The following is a 21,896-nucleotide window of genomic DNA, read 5'->3' as shown; positions in this document are numbered from 1 at the left end:
ATTGATTGATTGATTGATTGATTGATTGATTGATTGATTGATTGATTGATTGATTGATTGATTGATTTGATTTGATTTGATTTGATTTGATTTGATTTGATTTGTATCCTGCCCATCTGGTCTATGCGAGCATTCTGAGCAGCTAATTTATATTGAATAACACCACACAAACGTCTAAAAATGAACAAACATTTATCAAAAATAAATAAATAAATAAATAAATAAATAAATAAATAAATAAATAAATAAATAAATAAAACTGACTAATGCATTCATCTTAACAATTTCTTCACTTCTAGAGTCCAGAAGATCTAAATATTTTATCAATCTGTGTTTATGAAACCAATATTTATTTAACTTATTTATGTAAAATATTTTTACCCTGCCTTTCTGCTTAAAAGGACCCAATAGAGAAGTAACAGAACCTACCTCAGTTTGTGCTTGCTGCCTTCCTAAAACAATATTGAAGACATCCAGGGCTTTCTCTAAATCCTATAGGAAAAAAAAACAAGAAATTAGCCTTAGTGTAACATCCAAGTATCTTCTCAAACTTTATTCTACTAAATCTCTTCACTTGCTGTGAACGACAGAAGTCATGCCATCAATTTACTATGAGTCATGCCAGGTGGACGGATCCAACTGGCTCAGGATTTTACCATTTCACAGCCAAGATGTACAGAATTTTAAACAGAGTTAAAGGGTTATAAAAAGAAATCAAACAGTATTCATTTCTTTTTGCCAAGGGGGCCTCTGCTAAATACCTGGCAAGCCACTGTGTTTTCATTTTCTGTTCTGCATTTACATTTCACAAGCTCCATATTTGCAAATCCAATTTTAAAACACACACTCCTACAAGTACCTGTATTTGTTTCTGAGTTTCTTCTGATATTTTGGTTTGTGTCAGCTTACTCTTGTAAATATTTTTGTAACTTTTCAGAAGCTGCCTGTGGTGTCTTATGTTACTCCATGACCACATGTGGGTATATCGTCTTATGTGAACCTCAAGAATACTATTCCCCACGTATTTCCACCTGCAAGAATGAAGACAAGTTATTTTTCCCTCCTTTCTTTTGTGCAATTGAGAAATACGTGAGAAACTTTTAAACATGCAATAATAACATAGCACAAGAGCAGGTAAAAGATCGGCAATGTAACAAAAAAAAAAAACAAGAGAAGAGGAAGGATCATCATTAAATGTACTTTGCCAAGCTCATCATACATTATGTTAGCCTGATCCTGTTTCTTAGTTAAGAAACTTCCTGATGACATTCAGTGGGACATCACTTGGGATCACCAGCAAGATGTTGTTTGCAACTTACGCTGCTTGCCTTCTGCAGACATAACTATGCAACAGGATTTTGACCGCCACATATGAAATGGTGAGCACTCATATTGTGTACAGGATTGCTGTTTAAGAATCCCCTGCCTAAACAGAATCATTGTGCACTGTTAAACTGTTTCTTGACCAGGAAAAAGATAATTAAAGGAAGTTTCTAACTTACCATTGTTTGGCATGCTTATGCAGAGGTACGTCTGGTCTGTACTTCCTGTACGGGGCATTTCGAACCATGTAATCTATGGACTCCAGAAGGTCAATCATACTAAGGTACTGAACAGAAGAAGTGGGACAAAGTATTCTTCCTCACTAGAGAATCACGGGGCTTCAGTCATACACTTAAAGAAAACAAGTAATGCCCTGCTATGCAAAAAGAAGTCTATCTATTCTGTTTGACACAATGCCAACAATCACAACCAGCCAAACATACCCAGGAAGTTCACCACCGGGATGAGCAAAAAATGGCCGCCGCCACCGATGTTTGTCTCCGGCCCTGGGCCCTAGAAGTTTCTTGCCTCAGACTAAGAATCCACCCTGAAAGCTGTACTCCAAAGCAAACTCCCAAACCTTCCCAAGTTCTGTTCAGATCACAGCAGCTGTGTTTCAACAGCCAAACCTTAGATTCAAAATGTACCCTAAGAATACAAAACAAATTTAGCTGCTTTGACCAAAATTTGACAATCCCCTCAAACTAACTGTAAGAAACACACCAAAAATCCTCAGGAAAGCAGGAACAAACCTTTATTTTCTCCAGAAATATGAATGCATGATAAATGAACACGGTACCTGTGTTGCTTTTTCAGGTACTTATAAAACCATCACTATTAAGCAAGAATTTGGAATGAGCCCAGTACAGGTGACTAAAGTTAATGCCTCAAACCTAAATCACAATGGCCAAGGAATTGTTCTTACCTGTGGCTTGGTCAGTTCAACAGCGATGCTCTGGACTTCCATGCTCCAATCAATTTTGGGAGTCTGTAGTTCTATTTCTGCGTGTGGGTTAATGTACAGCTTTGCAGAGGCTGATACCGGCTTAAATACTAAAAGGGGCATGGAGACAGACACATAAACAAGTTAGAAAGCAAGCTCTGGGTTTACAACTAGCTCCATGCTAACAAGAATAAGTTACAAGCTGCCCAATGCTATCAGGAATGCTAACAAGAGTTCACATTTAAAATGTGCTTTATATACTTAAGTGTATTTATTATCTAGGAATATGAAGCAGGGCATAGGCTTGAACTTTTCTATCGGATCCTCCTCTCCTGTCCCTCTCTGCCCACATGACAAATGCAAAGGAATCTTTGTGCTACCACTCCTTCCCCATTCCACAGGCAGTCTTTCTTCCCTCAGTGTGAGGCCTTGACACCACAGATGCTCAGTGCTCCCAGTCTGCTGAGACTCAGAGGACACATGGCAAATTGAAGTGTCACTGCAACACAGCAAGCTAGCATCAGTTCCATTAGGCTGAGCTCTGCCTCATGTGGCCATCCTGACTGCCCCACATTTGAGCGCTACCCAAAATATCAAGAAACGAAAGGCATGTGCATCCCAGTTCTTCTCGTACTTACTATACTGATGATTTGGAAGTTTCTGGCCAGTGGAAGGGACTCCTTTTTTCAACCGCTCCTGTAAATTGACAAACGTAAACTGGAAATAATCTGAAGCATGTTGGTTACAATTTGGAGTGGGTGATTTTGGTGAACCTTAATTCCCATATTTATTAAAAGAATTTATGAATCTCACTTTCTGCCCCAAAGGCTCCCAAAGCAATGTGCAGAGAAAGAGACTGAAAACTTGACCAGCTCCTTACTTTTAAAGGAACTGCAATGCATTTGTAAAACCTGTAGACAACTCAAGCACCACTTCCACAGCTGTTCCAAATCTTTTACAGGACATGCACATATATTACAGCTTTGCCATTACACTTCCTTACACAGCATCCAAATACAGATGTAAATCTGAAGAACTCCATCTTTCAAGTAGTGTAGGAAAACAATGTTGTGGAATAAAATAATTCTATCTCAAGTGATCTTAAATACTAACAAATGTCTATAGCTTCTAACTGCTGTATATAGAAAGGATATCATTGGTATATGAAGGCTTTAAATCTGAAGCAGGAAAAAGCAGTCAAAAGAAAGCAAGGGGAGAAGGAAAGCAGCCAAAGGGCAATGAAAGACAGAAAGGAGGAGGGGGGAAAATGATGTTTCATATATACAAAAAGCACGGTAAGGAACAGAGTTTAAACTTTAGCCCCAAGTATAGACACATAGAACTGAAACTGTAGTGCAATAAAAGGAAAAAGAAAACAAAAATGCTGTGACACTTTAAAGATTGTTATACTTCATTGAGAGCTTCCCAGTCTACATCCACTTTTCATACTCAAAAACACAAACAGAAACTAATGTAAACATGTGATGTTTCCCAGATTGCAACAGAGAAATAGATTTTAAGGTTGGTAGACTGTTGCAGCATTAATAAATACACTAACAGATGTACTTTCCTAATAGGAAAGTGCAAACAATATTGAAGCAAATAATTATTTCAATGGAGAAAAAAGGACCATAAATTCTGTGTGTGTATGACTTCCTGTTACTTTAAAAATCACGCAATAAAAAAGAGGTAATGTGCACCTTTTATTTCTATTTCAATTTAAACCATCTCATGACTATGCTGTTCTTGGAAATCAGGATGTTACGTATTAAAAACTCAATTTCCAAAATAAACATGACTTCTTTTGTCACTTGGAAACACAAGAACGATCATATACACAGAGACTCTTTTGACTGACAAATGGCAAACAATTACAGATCAAAAAGATAAACTAGGAACAGTTTGGTATGATGTTTGATGAAAACAGTGTTCATTACTGAATTCCAAATATCCTGTTTAGAAAATTAGATCTCATGATGAAAACTAGAGACTCATTCCGCATGCTACACTTGACACAAATGAAAGAATTTGTCACAGTTCATATGGGACAACTTAAAGGAGTTATATAGGCTACTTGGAAAACACAGTAATTCCTTTTGCTTTGTTCAAAATGATCCAGAGAATCCTCCAAGCTATTGTATGCACAGGAGCAAAAGGAACAAGCCTTCACCTCATGTATCTTCTGGCCTGCGATTGTTGTATCCTATTGTGCTAAGCTAGGTTTTGATCTCAACAACAGTTTGTTAATAAACAAGGGTCATGCATGGTTTTATTTTTACTTACTATGACAGTTCTTTAATCATAGCTGTTTTGTCCTGTTGACTTGGGAGGTTTCTCAGAAGGTGCTTGTGTTTAAAGCTTTGTCTTGACCTACTCACTTTTCATTGCCTAATTTTGTCCTGTGTTTTGAAAAGCACATTTGCAGACCGCTTCCAGGACCTATTCCAGTCCTGAAGCATCAGCTTATGGGCTGGATGGGAAACCTCTGGCCTTAGGGATTCCCCATCCCATCCACAACCTCTAATTGCAATTAATAGTGATCAAGAGATAAGAGGATAATTAAAAGATATTTAAACATTAAATACCCTTCAAAGTCTGAGCTCTGCTTTGCGGACAGGAAAGCTGTTGCAATGGGGCTTACCTTTGAGTAGACTTACATGGAACTGAGCTGTGCTTTTTATGCTTGGTGGGAGAGATAGCTTCCACTGTTCATAAAATTAATTTTAAAGCTTCAGCCATGTGGCATGGAGCATTATAATTAGAGACCCTCTAACCTTTACAGCAATGCAGTAAAAATCACAACATACATAATATGAGAAAGAACCATCTGTTAGCCATTAAATGTACTAGCTAACTCTCTAGTAATGATATTATGGCATAAGCCTTAGAATGTAATCTTCTTAAGAGATAGAGAGGTTTGGCAAACAAGGGCACCTGAACAACAGGAGTGGGCTGAGAACTACGTTGAGGGCAAACCTAATTGGCAAGAGATAAAATGAGCTGGTTCAACAGAAGCATGTTATTAGATGTGTGTGTGTGTGTTCAAGTCTACAAAGGCACCAAAATTTAGTTGACATGCAATAATCTCTGGGCAGAGAGACCACTAATTGCTTGAACTCTAAATGACTGCAAGACAACTTAGTTATCTAAAACTCTTGCAACACTATTGGACAGCCATTCTCATTAAAACACTCTTAAACTCTGCCTCTTTGGAGCAGCAGTCCTGCTTTCTACAGTCCCCGGGAGTTTTAAAAAAACAAGGGCTTCAGAGACGATATTCTCAACACTGAGAGGGGAAAAGTCTGGAACTAAAAGGTTTCCAAGTTCCTTTTCTAAGTTTTATATCAATACAATTTCCTCCAAGAATAGCAATATCGTAATAAGACAATAAGCTGTGTTTTGAATGTATACATCTACACATAAAAAGGAAATTACCAGTATTTCTTCCCTGGAAGCATGGTAATACAGTTCACTATCCACGTTCCAGTAGACACTGAGGGAATCCAGACACAAAAACTGAAAATACAGACACAGCAAAAAAGTTGCTATGAGATACAAGTAATGTAATTAAATTTAAACCACACATTTTTTAAAAAAAATCATGGAGCAATTCAAGCCAAAGTTCATGAAGGAGGCAAATAATATATTAAGAGCAACAATGAATTCAATGAGACAGCTGGTCCCTAGATAACATGTAGGGTTTATCCAGCCACAAGACTATGCACGGGGGGGGGGGGGGGGGGCTGCCCTGAAGGCCTTTTTTTGCTTTGAGTTCTCAAAAGTTCCAATGGGTTTTGCACAGGCACAGAAACACCCACATGTGCGACTCACAGAGACCACAATGAAAAAGTGAAAAGAAAGTTAACAATTGAAACTTGCACTTAATAGGCTGGATCTAGACTCAGCCATATGTACAGCAAACCCAGTAACACCACTGAACATATTGTCTAGTTTTTAGGATATATTATTTATTTAATTTATTTATTTGATTTTTATCCCGCCCATCTGGTATATCATACCACTCTGGGCGGCTAACAGCAAGGATATACAATTAAAATAAAAATCCATAAACATAATAAATGATAGATAGAAAAAAGGAAGAAAATTAAGTCAAATTAAATGCTGGCAGGAGGGAAGGCCTGGGTGTAGAGCCATGTTTTTAATTGTGTTTTAAATGTACCCAGTGTAGGGGCCGCGCGAATCACAGGAGGGAGATTGTTCCAAAGGCAAGGAGCCACCGCTGAGAAGGCCTAGTTTCGCATCTTTTCCCACCGGGCCTCCCTCGGCGTCAGGCTCCTCAGCCTCACCTCCTGTCTTGCACGGATGATCCGGGTAGATCTTGGTGGGAGCAGGCGTTCCGCCAAGTATCAAGGTCCCAAACCGTTTAGGGCCTTATAAGTGAGCATTAGAACTTTTGAACTACTTTGAAACAGATAAATTCTCTTGCACAAACTTTTCTTTCTTATGACTTTACAGGACTCCTAACTTCAATATGGAGGTCTGTTCCTGAATTTTGCATTAGTGACCAACTATACCTTGTATATGATCTTTGCAGCCTCATTTAGAATGCAAGGAGTCCAGTTTTCATTGGTAGTCTGGAAATTGAAAAAAAAATGTGTAATTATATTATTATTAGAATTGGTGTTGCTCAGCCACCCATTTGGTGAAGATATTTTTCATAGATGAATTGTATCATTTTTCTCACAAAGCTCTACTTGTTTAATCCACAAGAATCAAGTTACCTATGATTCATGAAGTGGCTTTTGATTGCATCAAACCTAGCAGAAAAAAACAACTTCCTGGGCTACTCTTTCCCAGAGAACATTCCAGAAAATCCTGTCCATCTGCATTTTTCTCTGAGGGAACCAGAGCAACTGGTCATAGTCATATTTTTTCTAGACATAACACTACTTTAAACATGAAGCGATTTAATTTCTCAAAGGTATCAGGATGGCAACTTCTTGCTTATTTGGAACACCCATTGATCTTAAGGTGAGACAGACTGGGCCTCATAAAAACCACCTGCCTCTTTACTTAAATATCTATGCAACATCTATATGCTATGAAAATAGCAAACCCTTGACATTCTGAGGAATCTGCTACTATGTACATAAGAATCTCATGCCACAGTGGTTACACTGCTGTACTTCAGCCAAAACTCTGCCTGCGACTTGGGTAGCTGTCTTGAGATTTACTCAACCTTTCACTCTTCCAAGGTTGGTAAACTGAGTACCCAGCTCAATGGGTGGAAGGGGAATGTGTAGCCTGCATAATTAAATTGAGAACCACCCAGAGAGTGCTTTAAGTGCTATGGGGTAGTATATAAGCACATTTTGCTCTTTTTTGGCTTTACTAACATGTTTTGCATTTTCATTTTCAAACATCTCATTTTCAAATAAGTTTACAAGTAGTAGTTTCTTCTTTATCAGAAGCATGGCAATGCATCCATGTGTTGTTAAAACCACATGCGTTCTACAGCAAAAAAGACAAATTTACCAGTAGGCTCAGCTCTCCCAGCGTCAGTCCAAATGCAAGTGGTCGGCTAGGATCTGTGATCTACAAAAGATAAAAACAGAAATTATTAACGTTGCATTATGCATCTGCAAATGCCAATGAACATGCTGAAACCTGAAGTATTTTATGATTTTCTACCTTAATATATTTTGAGGAAAGCATCAGCTGTTGCAGATACATACAGAATTGTTAGGAGACTCAAAAAAGAAAGACAATAAGAATTTCTAGGAATAAGGCATGATTTGCTGAAAAGCCACATTTTATAACACAAATGTCTCTTTTATTCCTTGAAATTTTTATTACCCCTACCTTTTTCTCCTAAGGACAGAATCCTGTATGTAGTGTGAACTGCAACTAGGTAAACATTCTTCACAGAAGGGGTGCTGGAGGACTCTTGAGAGTCCCCTGGATTGCAAGGAGAACAAACCTATCAATTCTAAAGGAAATCAACCCTGAGTGCTCAGTGGAAGGACAGATCCTGAAGCTGAGGCTCCAATACTTTGGCCATCTCATTAGAAGACTCCCTGGAAAAGTCCCTGATGTTGGGAAAGAGAGCAAGAAGAGAAGGGGACGACAGAGGACGAGATGGTTGGACAGTATCATCGAAGCTACCAACATGAATTTGACCCAACTCCGGGAGGCAGTGGAAGACAGGAGGGCCTGGCGTGCTCTGGTCCATGGGGTCACGAAGAGTCAGACATGACTAAACGACTAAACAACAAACATTCTTACAGGACTCTAGCTTTCATCTCTGGATTTCTTCCCATGTTTCTCATGTCACTACCCTCTGCCTCATTCTTTTGAGACATAGCTGCTTTTTGTGTGTGTGTGGAAAAGGCTCAACGGTATCATTTCATACGATCATTTATTTACCGTACTTAATTTTTTTCTATCTCAAAAATGGATCAAGATGATAAAACTCTTATTATAACACCTAATTAAAGTTCCTTTAAAAACAGAAATTACAAAATTTACCTTTCTATAGGAAAGTTTGGGAAATGTAACAACATGCCCAGAAGAGGAATATTTAACTTAAATATTTGTTGGTAACTGTGAGTCTTTTTAACTATTTGTAAAAAAACAAGGCATAAATACCAGAAATGTATACAGGGAGATTAGCCTCCTATTTGCAAAATAAAATAAAATAAAAAGGAATTCACATTACTTACATCATCCTCATACTTGATATGGATGCTTGTGATTTTGACTTGAACATTTTTGATAACTTGTGTTGCAAGCTTTTCCAAAAATGTATCTTTCTTCTGTTCCTTTGGTTTATCTAAAAATAATTTTTGCCAATCAGACTCTACCCCAAGACTATACTTTTCCAAAGTTATCTTGTTTCATTAGACATTCAAAGTATAATACTAAATATCACTCTGTAGAGGCTAGATTTACTTTGTATCCCTTGCAAATGACAGCAACCATGAATTTGCTTTCATTTTGACATTTTAGCTAGAGGAGGGGAGATACACTTTTCTTTTTCAATTGCTCTAAATCCCCCAATTTGTCTTTATTTCTCAAAAACGGGGAAAGAAAGAAAATCAGTGGAAAAGTCAACATACATCAAAGCCAAAAACACTTTTCTGGGAAATTGCCAACAAAGTGTCTTTGTACTCACATTATGCTACATTTCACAAAATGCTGATTTCAGGTACTGGACATATTCCTCCAAATCATTTAACAGATTAACTACTTAAATATAATTGTTTGACAAGGAGAGGGCTATCTAGAAACACAATTAACATAGCATACACATGCATATGCGTATGAATTTGGAATGTCATCCACCATAGCATACAAAAGACTAAATCATATTTCGTATGAAGGGAACCAGCCTGGTGTGGTTTCATCTCCTCCTGCAGTGCACTTGCGAACAAATCAAAAACATTTGCTTGGATCTTTAACTTACTACACTGTAACATTGTTTGAGCCCTCACTTATAGAGTTAGCTGGTCTCCCTCTACTACAGTTCAGGCCAAGCACTGTATTTCCATGTACAGAAAATTAGGAACCCTAGTTTATTAAAAGCAGATACAAGACATTCTAAATTTCACCACGGTTGTATCACAGAAAGGATGAGAAATGGGTATGGGCAACACTTCTACAGATGACATTAAACCACCATTTATGGTTTAAGCCTTTCCCAAAGCCTTAACAAATTAAAAATAAAAGTATAAACAATAAACATGCTTTTATTACTAAAGCAACAGCTAAAAGTAAAAACGCAAGCCACTAAAAAAGAATAAATACTTCTTTGGAAAAAGGGGGGGAGTAGTAGAAACAAACACCATGAAACTGTCAAGAGTCCAGGCTTTCCAACAAGAAACACACATGATCGTCCCATCAGACCTTTAAAAGAGAGAAGGTAAAGCCCAGCACATGAAAGCACACTCTCAGAAGGCTCCAAGCAGACAAAAAGCTCTGCTGTGAACTTCTGATCTGATTGCCTTGAAGGTTCCACACTGTGGATCACTTCTCAGGAGTAAGCGTCCTCAGGGTTTGCCGCCGACTAGTCAGAGACCAAAGAATGCATGGACCTCAAAAGGATAAGGAATGTTCCATGTCTGTTTTCACACCCAAGGAGAGGTATCTACAATTAATTTAAAATTGACCCACTTGTGATCCAGCAGAGCCCAATGTCTTACTGGTCAACTATTAGTCTCAACAAGGGTCCACAGTGCAACCGCAATCTGTTTCATAACAAAAAAGGACAACAAACAGAATACTCAACATACTAGGCTAGTTTTACCCACCTTTTGAGTGATCAAGACTCTTAAATCGTTTCTTAAAATGCTTTTTAGTCTTTTTAGACTTACGTCCTTCAAAATGCAAGCAATTTTACGGAAAAAGGATAAATTAAGGTTAGGCATCAAAGCAAGCAGTAGAAGTAAAGGAAATAAAGGAAGAAAACATTTACTAAAAAAGTGAACTCTCCTCTCTTAACAAATATTAAATAGTGACCTGATTTACTGCCCTCCAAATACAATTATTTTTATTGTTTATTGTTCTATGTATGCACTTCAAATAAGCCTATATAAAAATGATTATGGGGCAACAGTGTATTCATTCTCAATATACCTTTTCTGATAAAGTTCTCTAACCTACTGCAAAACCAAAACTCCAGGAAAGAGTTTATATTATGGTTTGGAGAAACACTACTTCAGCATTCCTTCTTTCAATGTACCCTTCGTAATTTACAGATAGCTTCAAAGCAGCAATTGCTGCTTTTAGATAAGAATCAAACAGCTTATAGGAGAAGGGATACTGTCTTTAAAGTAGTCTAATTACCCTATGACTTCCCAGTTTCCTGCAAAGAAAGAGATGCTCTGTTTTTTCTCTCAACCAGGATGAAAGAAAGTTTTAAAAAATGACAGGCTAGGCATCCCAACAGAGGTTCTCTAGTATGTGGGTTCTAAGTACCTTCAAAGACCTCTTTTTAAGCTATGCCCTACTATTATGGGTGGCTGATAGACATCCCAGGACTTTACTTAAACATTCTGAAAATGAAGGAAAAACTATGGTTGGATATATTAAGTTTTCAAGAACAAAACTGAAATGGGAGTGCCAGCCTGACTATAGTTAAGACAAAGAAGTGCCAGAAGCCGTGTGCTCTAAGTAAGATGGCAATGTAGAGTTCCTGCAGATTTCCACAGTGATAGGTATGGGGTACCTGTCATCACTGCCTATTTATGGAACAACAATTACCATTACTAACCAAGTCACTCTTTTAAAAAAAGGAGGAAGAGGAGCGGCAGAGTCAAACTGAGAGACAGATATGAAAGCCAGAAGAAAATGAATTTTAAAGTTGCACTATCAATAGAGGTCATAGCTTTCGAAGACATACAATGCAGATTAACTGACAAAAATGCTGCCTTTACTATAAGTCAATGTTGTTCTATGTTCCTTCCTTCAAAACTCTAACCACTGAAAGCTTTAGGCACATACTCTGTGAATAGCTACTTCTAACTTGGTTTTGCCAAAAGCACATTTAAACATCACTTACTTCTCTTGCTTAGTGTGAATACAAATCTGTTTGTTCAGTACAAGATAATTAGATAATATTCAATTAATGTGACACATATCTTGACAGACATATTAAGAACATTAGAGTTTGTTTTTATCATGCTCTTCAGAACTATACAGCACTAATGTATCAAACCTTAAATTATATTCAGTGCAAAAGTTCCACTGTTTTGTCAACATGTCTGTTTTACCACTCCATATAGCAAGGAAGGGAAGCAACTTTGCTTGCTCCATTGTGGTAACACAGGCAAAAGCCTACAAATTTCACTAGATCCCTGCCAATTTCAACCCAACCTCGCCACTTTCAGCTTATGATCCAGGGAACTAAATTATAACAAGTTGAGTAAATACTCATTTATTTATTAGACACATATCCTGCTTTTCCTCCAAAGAGCTCACCATGGCACAGCTGACTACCCTACTCTGTCTTCTGCTCCCCATCTTACCTCACAACAACTCAGTGATCTAGGCTGGACTGAGAGAGTGATGGATTTAAAGTTACCAAGTGGGTTTCATGGCTCACTGGGGACTTGAACCTGGCTCTCCAAAATCCCAGCCCAAAGTCTAACTGCTAAATTAGGACTATTACTGACCTAACGAACTTCTTTAAAGGGCAGCTCTACCATAGTAACAAGGACATTTTTTTAAAATGCTTAAAGCCAGACATGCTTCGTGTGAGCAGATATTCAATTCATTGTATGCAGGCCAGTTTCTGCTGCAGTGCCCTAATACTATTCCACAGGTCCTTGAAACCTCAGGAGTGGACTCTGCGGTGGTTGTGGGCTCTTGAGGTGAGAAGGGCAAGAAAAGCCCCACTACATAAACAGAGTTCTACTCACCTCGATCATAAAATTCTCAGTTATTGAAGAGAATGGTTATATTTATCCCATACCCAATTCTTGGAAATATGCTCATGAAAACCTCAGAGCTGTCAATGTTTCTCAAATAATCTTAACAGGTTTTAGCAGGACTCCATTAGAATCACTGTTCAGAGCATGCTGGAACATCAATACAGAGCATGGGTCCTGTCTCTTAGTCTACAGGAGAGTCAACAGTCTGTCAATCTCCCATTCCAAATCTACCTTAATGTAATCGCTGAGCATGCATACCCACCAGTCTTGACATCCTTGCACACTACGTTCTCCAGGCCATAGATGAAATCTGAATGAGCGCCTTCATCCATGACAGCAATAATCAAAAAGCACACTTTTTAAAGAGGAGAATCTACCTTTCAACATATAGAGCTTGTGAAACAGGACAAAGACTAAAAATATTTACAAAGAATCTGACTTTTCTTCATCAGCCATTGTTGTTTGAAATTGACTGTAGGAGCTTCACACAAAGAGAAACAAAAACTATCCCTGCCACAGCTGATAAAAAAGCAACAGTAAAAATAACAAACAATTCATCTTTGTGCATTTGAATGAAACAAAATGGGTTTGATTAAGTATTTATTAAAAGTACCTTAAATCAGCTATGTCATTGTTCCTAGCCCACATAACAATAGCTAGTATCAGCTTCTTTCAAATAACATCTGCAACGTGCAGATTCCATGTGTATTTGTTCTATGCTGTCAACTCGGAACCATCTTACAGTGACCCTAATAAGACTTTCAAGGTAAGCGAGGCTTTTTTTAAGGCTTGGTTTTACCTGTTCTACTCCCCCAGTGAGTTTTCATGACCAAGTGGGAATTGACAGCAAACCAATGTGGCATTAATATATTATGCAGATAAATGTAACGTCTCATACACTGAGAAGTACAACTTCATATATTAGATTTATGTGTTTTAAGCATCTGTGAATTTAAAGGACAGAAACAAGAACAAAGTTTCAACACATAATTTCCTCAAATGGTGAAAGAATATTTCAAACTTCTAAACCCCTTCTTCATATTCATAAGCAAACACGCATCTCAGCTCCTATGATCTTCTAGCTTTAATTCAGGATAAGTTTCATAAGAAGCTCTTAACTAGCGAGTCTTGAATTCTTCAAAGACACTGCTTCAAAATCCTCAGGAATATCCTACACATACCCTTTTCTGCAGCTTTTTGTAAAGCTTCTTCTATTCTTGCCAGTTCCTTTTGCTTATTATCTTGCAGGTACTTTTCTTCTTTTTCTGCATCGTATTTAATGCCTGTAGATAAAACAGCAAAAAAAAAAAAATGCTACCATCAAAACAGTATGCTTGTAAAAGTGGAAGACCTTAAATGGGACCTGATTTAAAGCCACCTTCTGTCTAAGTTATCAGGCATTTTTCCCTCCCACATCTACTCACATCTTCTTCCATGTGCTGTCATAATTATTATTACTTTTCCACCAACTGAGATGTACTTGAGAAGCACATCCTATGACTATTAAAGCGCTTAAGATGTTTTGCTTTACTTTTAACTAATAGAAGGATAGGTACCAATGAAAGGAGAGGAGACATGGTAGTGGTTTGAGAATACACTAATCATCATACACTTCAACTATAGCTTTCATTATTCCTTCTATTCTTTGTCAATTCCACCAAACAATGCAGATTTCCCAATAACAACTTACTTGCCCCGGGGACAACGAGTAGATACAGTCCCTCTAAAGTGGCCACTACTGCTTCACCATACAAATTCTTCCAAGGAATCTTCAAGGTAAGCTTATCTATAAACCAAATATTCTGTGTTTAATATTTTACATTTACATGCACACATATACAATGAATGAATGAGCAGAGGAATTATTAATAAAAGAAAGACTTTGTAATGAAACCAACGGGTTTGTTATGAAAATACAGTACTGAAGTTTCCTTTTAAAGCCTAGCTTTTTAATAAGTAGGTACATTATACATACAGTTGTGTTTTTTTATTGTTAAGATACTATTAAAGCTCAAAGTGCATTGCAGGGGGGGACAGATATGTTTTGGCTTTTCTTTTACCAAAACCATGTGCCTTAACTGAGGAATAAAACATACAATACAGAAAAAAATACTTAAATTCTGGTCCAGGAAGAATTGTTACATTTGTTAAGAAAAGAAAAGTTAGTCTTCTGGTTAAAACCACCAAATCAACCAAAACCAAATGACTACCACTCATTCCTTTCACTTTCACATAGGACACATGCAAGTGACCCTGTGGGGAAAGAAAGCCACATAAGTTCTCTTCTTCCTTATACTACTGCTACAATTAAGACACAGGACACATTGTTCTAAGCCTGTGAATTGGCCTAGTTGCACACTCGCCATAGTTTGAAAGTTCTCGTTTATCATATGCTTTAACACAAGGGTAACCCTTGACAAGGTATCCCTGATTTTTTCAGCTTTTATTACCTTTTTGTCAACATATAAAATAGAACAGTAAACCTACCTATCTGTCCAGCCTTTACTCGAAAAGGTACATCCAGTTCACTCTAGTGAGAGGAAAATGGGAGATAGACTTGTAAAGAATCACAGTTTGAGACCACTTATTCTTATACCAAATAACTCTGTATGTTTTAGTGGGCTTTTTTTAAGAATTAGAAAAATCTAATGCAGTCTACAACCACTCAAAGCCTTGATATGGTACAGCTCAGCCAGAGTCTGTGCAATCACCACTGATAAGCAAGACACCAGGTTGCATTACACATGTTAAAAACAGACTATTTTGACCTTTGCCCCCCCTTCCATTCCCTGAAAAAGACTGTTTAACTTCTGTGAAGGATGAAGATTCCCCTATTGCAAAAGATCAGAAACAGTGTATCTCTTTTGGGAGGGGACAACCTATCAAGACCACCTCTTCTCCCCAAAGAATTAGACTTTAACAGCAAGGGCATGCAAGCATTGAATCAAGGAGCATTTGTCCATCTTTGCTGCTCCAAAGCCAGAGGGAAGGGGGGAAAAGAAGTAGGCCAGGGCAGATCAAGAGAAATTCAAACCCCTGATGGTTTCCTGACAATGATGACATGCAGTTGCCACTGTTATTTTCCTTTCATGTTACATTTGCTCTTTAAGCAAGCAAGTATAAATGAAAAGAATATAGCCCTGCTCCCAAAACTGTACTGCCTACGACTTCATTTCCATTATTAACTATGACTTTTCTAAACAGAACGAGATCTATAGCTTGTTCCTGGGACCATAAATAAATAAAGAATAATAATCCATTGATTCAAAAATCCATGTGTTTTCAGTCACTTAAAAATGTGTACTATCTATAGTTACTTTTCAGTTCAACTGACAGTAGGGAAAAACTAAGCATTTCCTCATTAGACTGCAAAAGTCTTACCAGTGCATTCTCTTTGATCAGTAGGTTATCAAGTGCCACATTGCCTATAAAACAAAAAAGAAACCAGTTTTTAAAATGCCTATTGATGTAACATTCTCTACACACCAAGAGCTACTGAAGTTCTTCACATGCTGACTCTAATTCGCTGGGATGTAGCCGAGAAATTACTTCTTGCACTGAAAGCAGCACACTCATTTTCCACCCATGATGGCAGATAGTAAATACAAAAATAAACAAATAAACAAACTAGAACTTTAATTCGTTTAAAAAATAAGTTGCTCAAAGTAGTTGTTTGATTAATATATGTTGGCTGCTTGGTTTTTTTTTTTTTTTTTTTGGTTTGGTTTTTTGGTGGGGTTTTTCTCCCTACTCGTTCAGTTTTGCTATTGTTCATTTTTAATACTGAAAGCTGCCTTGATTCCTCTTGAGGATAAGGTGGGGTATAAATATTTTAAATAAATAAATGACAAACGTGCATTCTGGAAAACTTCAATTTTGTAATAAAACAATTCCGTTTTGTAAAACTGGGCCTGACTAGGAAGATAACCCTTTTTAAGCTAAGTGGTCAATGGTCCAAAGGCTGCATATCAACTAAAACTTTGAGTCAGCTCTGACAGCAGTTTGGCCATGAAAAACCACACTTTACTGTGCAACACAGTGATCTTTTGCAAGTGGACCATCCCACAAGCAATTCGTGCCTGCAGACTCACATGATCTGCAAACTGTTCTTTCTCTTTAAAAAAATACAAACATTCTTAGTCAACACAGTCCAGATGATTTCTCAAGAAAATCATTTGGTCCTGTCTCATAACCTCCACCTCCCATTCTCTTGTTTCAATCAGATTCTTGCTTCAGGCCAACCCAACAAAGTAAACAGGCTCTCAGCTAAAGCCACAGGATAAGAAAGAGAGATCATTTTTAGAGGAAAGCACACAATAACTGGACTACCTTAATGCTAATCTTTCCCATGTATTAACTTTTGCCTTCAGCAAAGAAAGCAGAACTGTTAGCTAATGAGTTATTCAGTTTATTCTCCAGGTCTTCAGCATTCTCCTGTAGACAGGATATGCACCATTAAGCAAATCCACCTTTAATATATATGCTCTCCATATGCATTCTCACTGGTGAACAATGTCTAAAGTAAATATTTGTACAGACAGCAAAAAGGGTGGAACCACGGCAGTACCAGATAGGGTCAAAAGTATTCCAAATGCAAGCAAACAAATGGGATTCAAATCCCCCACTTCTACTGAGTCCCTGAAAAGCCATAGTCAAAAAAGCAGCATTGGCTTCCCCCCCCCCCCTTTAAAATGGGAAAAGAAGAAACTTCTTTACAAGGCTATTGTGAGAAAAATGGCTATAGATCAGAAGTTTAGAATCACAGTTGCTTTAAACTTACAACCCAACTTTTAAATATTTACCTATCTCTTCTTTAAAACAATATTTGCCCAATACCTATAAATATAAGTACCTTTGTCATCTCAAAACCAAACCAATTACTATCTATCCAACACATGGAGTTCAACAGCTTTTCAGATAAATATACCTGCCTTTTAAAATTAAGAATTGTAAACATGGCGTAATAAATCATGCAATAAATGTATTATTATAGGGTGATTTTTATGGCATGGAGATGGAAGGGGCTTACCATACCTAACTTCTGGGCTAGACTGGCCAGTGGTGAAAATACTTCAAAAGCATGTGACTGAACTGCTCACTTTTAGAAAGGAATTGAAGTTGTGCTTTTTAGAGACATAAGGCTTTTCAGAAAGAAGCATGATTACATAATTACAAGTATACAGTGAGTAGAGAGTGTGAACAGATTTAATTTACATTGCTTTACATGTTATGGGATCCAGGAACCATTACCCAACCAGACAGGAACACTTCACAATGAGGTACCTTTCCTAATAATAGCAACATGCCTAAACAGCTACACGGACTTAGCACAACATCTCATAATCATGCAGCTGCCATCAATTTAAGTCCACTGAGCCAAACGTGAGCCAGCAGTCACTGTCTCCCATCTTAAACTAGCTCACAGAGTTCCTGTGGAAATAAATGGAGATAGCCAGAGAAGAAACGTGTGCAGTTTTTTTTTTTAATATAAGGGCTTATAAAACTGCCCTTAGCAACCTTCTCCTAGTAAAATATTGGTAACGTGCATGTCAAAACATCAACACTGGCTTTGCACGTGTGTTATTGGGAGAAGGACCCTGTCACGTGGCCAAGGTTGTGGAGGTACAGATTGACCTGAAATTGTGCCTCTGGAACAGGAAAAGCGGCTTGTCTCACAGAGCCCAACTGTTCCACCCACCAGGCCCAGGACTAAGGACGCTGAACAGGCAGCCCTCCCAGACCTTCTGGGGGAGAAGTTTGGGAGGGAGCCTGAGAGGCAGCCTAAGGAAGGACGTCCCAACCCATTTCCTCATAGGGGTCTCCAGCTTTTAGTGAGTCCCTTTAACTCTGCCTTAGCATTAAAAAAAGGGGGGGGGGTCCTCCCGAGACCAGGCCACTCCTGAATTTGAAGGAGTGGGGGGTCAAGGGAGAAGGGCCTCACTGCCCCCCCCTGCCCAGTGGTGGTTTTTTTTTTTTTTGGAGGGGTGGAATGAGGCCCTTCTCTCCTAGCCCCACCCTCTGAATTAACAAAACCCATGCCTCTCCCCCCCCCCCCGGCCCACATACACGTGAACCCCTCCCCTCCAGCAGGTGGAACACGCAGACCCCTCAGCAGGGTAGCCTTCTCTTCCTCCTCCACGCCCCCCACACTCCGAAGGGGCTTCCTTGTGCACCCCTCCCTCCTCCCCTCCTCGTGCACCCCTCCCCCTCCTTGGGGGGGGCGGCGGCTTCCCTTCCCCTCCCCCTTCCTTACCGCCCCAGATGCCTAGCTTGAGCTGCGACTTGTTCAGGTTCTCCACATAGTCGCCCAAGAAGCGGTTCAGCAGGTCGGCCACCACCGACTCCAGCACCATGGCGGCGCCGGCAAGGAAGCCGGAAGGGAAGGGAAGGGGACTGGCCAGGCAGGGCGACCCTCGGCCTCGCTCGCTGGTTCCCTCACGGCTCGCTCCGTCCCTCCCTCAGAGCGGCCCGGGAAGGGAAGGGAGGGGCGAGCAGCACGCGCGACCTCGGCGTTCCCGCCCGCCACCCACCCACGTGACCCCCCCAGGCGGCTGCTGTCTTCTCCTCCTCGCCCCCGATAGGCTGCGAGGCGTGTGACTCGAGGCAACTCAAGAGGCCATTGGGTGAACCTTTCGCCCCGCCCCGTCCTTCCCCCGCCCTCTTTCTTTCTTTTTTTTCCTGTCATGTTCTCCTTTTTCCTGAGGAGATTCTTATTGTTAGAAGGAGGAGGCCCCGCCCACACCTCCTGGCCTCGCCTCTTTCTCCCCCTCCCTTATAGTTACTTTCTGTGGGGAGGTTTTCTCCCGCCTTTTGTAAATCGCCTTTCCCCCCCCCACCCCTCAGGGACGAATTCGGGAGGTTTAAAAAACCAAAAAGATTTCCTTTCCCTGCTGCATGTCAGATTTTTGGGTGAGGGGAATGGAGCCCACCTTCAGAGGCCATTGGACTGCGACTCCCATGATCCCTCAGCCTTGACTCGGCCGGCAAGGGCTGATGGGAGTGGCAGTCCAACATACCTGAGGCGATTTTTTTAAAAGTACTACATCTCCCAGAATATTCCAAGCAGCTACATTCTGGGAGTTGTAGTCCAACACCATCTCCAGAGCCACTACTTTCGCCTTCTGCCTTTGAGAACAAACAGTGAACAATACATCACCATAATCAATATTGACCAGTTAACCTGTCCCTGAGCCCCTTGGCAAAATAAAAGGAAGAAATATATATATTTCAGTGCAAAATAAATCCAGCTGTTGCAGGACTTGGTTTCTTCCTCTTCTACTGATTACATATTAATGTCTGATTTTGCAACCAAGATGAGAGAGCAACGCTAGTTAGCCTTGGAAACTGACAAGGTTTATTGGGCAGAAGATTCTTGTGGTCTGCAGCCCACTTCATTGGAGAAACTGTGCATCAGATAGGACCTGGCTTCTTCTGCTCCAGCGCTCTGCAGTCCACCAAAGCTTGCACCAAATAACACTATCTTCGAGGTTCCACAAGATTCTTTCATGTTTTCATATAATCTGCTTCCCAAATTGCCTGATGCATCTCAAATCTGTGAGGGGAATGGAGGATATCCTCTTAGTTGATTTCAAACACACAAATGCAATACGCCGAATAATTTGATCAAATAGCATAAAGTTGCTCAGATAGCATAAAAAGTGCATTTTTGTCAGGAGTGGCATAATCCGGAAGGAAGGAAAGGAAAAGAAAAATGCTAAGAACAATGGTGAGAATATCTGCAAAGTGCTGATAGGAATGAACTTTATTTTTATTTTTATTGTATCATTATTATTTTTATTTTAATTTTTAGCTGAGCAGAGTGGGTGACTCCTCTGCTCATGGAGAGTTCCTCTTTTTTTCCTGTACATTTTATCTTTACAGAAGGAGTTGTTTAACACATAAGTATTTTCTGGCTTCACATCTGGCAACTTGACAAGAGAAAGTCATTCAGTAGTGAAAGTCTGCCCAGCCTGCTTATTATGAGCTTAAATTAATGAGTCTTTCATGAGGTGCCCAGCCTTCTTTCCATTTTCACATTGGGCATTTCCTCTCTCCAAAAGCTGAGTAACTAGTAGGAAAATTATGCTCTTGGGAATGCACAACGTTTTTTTCCCCCAATGCCATTGGACAACCACAAGCTGGGTTGTAGCTACACTGCATGCAATTGTGTGTAAAAGAGTCACCACTGCCATGCCTCAGAAGCAAAGCCTCACTCCATAAACTGAGTAATCACACACACTTTGACACAAGCAACTTTTTTTAAAAAAAAATCCTTGTCATTAAATGCTACTGGCCTTTAAATAAAAATGATCAGGTGAGTGAATGACAAATTCATGGTCATGTAGGGAAATAAATATAAATCACAGACTGAAAACCAGGTCAAGTTTAATCCCTGTTCTGGTTAATCCGGCATAGTAGGTTAATTTCTCTAATGTGGCACATTGGCAATTCTGCAAAAACAGGTTTTGTAAACCATAAGGGGCAAATGAGCACAAGAGGGCGTGAAGGAAGCACCCGTCTTCAAGAGGAGTGTGTTTTCAACACCCTGCTAAGAAAAAATGGCAACAGAAAACACAGACACTTTTGTCTGTGCTGAACTGCTTCATCTGAATTACCACAAAAGAGAGCTGAGGTTTTCAGGAAAGGAAGGATCCTGCCATTTATGGCCCACAAATAATTGGCAGCGAAAATATAGAAAGCAACTAGAACAAGCAATTGGCATATCACCGCTTTGACCCATGGACTGCCAATGGCAGGTCTTTGTGACTCTCACACATGGGCCAAACTATGCTTTTTATATGGCATTTAGTTTCCTTTTCTCCACAGTTTTTTTTAATTGAAGCACTCAGGGTTGAGTAGAAGGGGGGAAAGCTACTAAACTATTTCCTTCTAGCCATTTCCTCCTTAGAGCGGGTTTTTCCCCCGTACACAATGAGAGAAAATAATTAAATTTCCACACCCTGTCCCTTCCAGGATCACAGGGATAACTGAGAATTTATGACAGAGGGAATGACAGCATCCTGGGCTTCAGCCAACGCCAAACATGTGGCAGACCTGGAACTAATAAGGATCATATGGTAGACCTTATGTTTACTGCTCAATTTGTATGCAGAACATACCGTACAGGAAGCCAGGCTAGATTCAAATGAAGGAGGAGCGCCCATTAGTAGAAGAAACATCAATAATTTAAGATATGTGGATGACACTCTCTTACTGGAAGAAAGCAGCCATGACTGGAA

The 21,896-nt window shown here is 39.4% G+C and overlaps 1 protein-coding gene across 3 annotated transcripts in view; it reads right to left on the bottom strand.

Moving 5' to 3' along the window:
• VPS13C (vacuolar protein sorting 13 homolog C) overlaps positions 1-19,109 on the bottom strand; it is a 73,472-nt gene extending 54,363 nt beyond the window's left edge. Inside the window, exons 1-16 of one of the 3 annotated variants that reach the window (XM_020784754.3) lie at positions 18,911-19,109; positions 16,039-16,082; positions 15,145-15,187; positions 14,348-14,443; positions 13,839-13,940; positions 12,920-12,979; positions 10,537-10,602; positions 8,950-9,059; positions 7,763-7,822; positions 6,802-6,861; positions 5,702-5,782; positions 2,905-2,962; positions 2,249-2,376; positions 1,503-1,609; positions 860-1,031; positions 430-492 (exon numbers count right to left, since the gene is read on the bottom strand). In XM_020784754.3, coding sequence (XP_020640413.3) covers positions 430-492; positions 860-1,031; positions 1,503-1,609; positions 2,249-2,376; positions 2,905-2,962; positions 5,702-5,782; positions 6,802-6,861; positions 7,763-7,822; positions 8,950-9,059; positions 10,537-10,602; positions 12,920-12,979; positions 13,839-13,940; positions 14,348-14,443; positions 15,145-15,187; positions 16,039-16,082; positions 18,911-19,010 — 1,350 coding nt within the window. In that variant the 5' untranslated portion in view covers positions 19,011-19,109. The remainder of the gene's footprint in view (positions 1-429; positions 493-859; positions 1,032-1,502; positions 1,610-2,248; positions 2,377-2,904; positions 2,963-5,701; positions 5,783-6,801; positions 6,862-7,762; positions 7,823-8,949; positions 9,060-10,536; positions 10,603-12,919; positions 12,980-13,838; positions 13,941-14,347; positions 14,444-15,144; positions 15,188-16,038; positions 16,083-18,910) is intronic. The other 2 variants (XM_020784756.3, XM_020784755.3) reach the window with 2 other exon arrangements.
• Between the last annotated feature and the right edge of the window lie 2,787 nt (positions 19,110-21,896).

Source organism: Pogona vitticeps, chromosome 12 (genome assembly GCF_051106095.1).
Source record: "Pogona vitticeps strain Pit_001003342236 chromosome 12, PviZW2.1, whole genome shotgun sequence".
NCBI classification, from domain to species: Eukaryota; Metazoa; Chordata; class Lepidosauria; order Squamata; family Agamidae; genus Pogona; species Pogona vitticeps.
The sequence above is the reverse complement of the archived record's forward strand: the minus strand, read 5'-3'. Positions and strand labels throughout refer to the sequence as shown.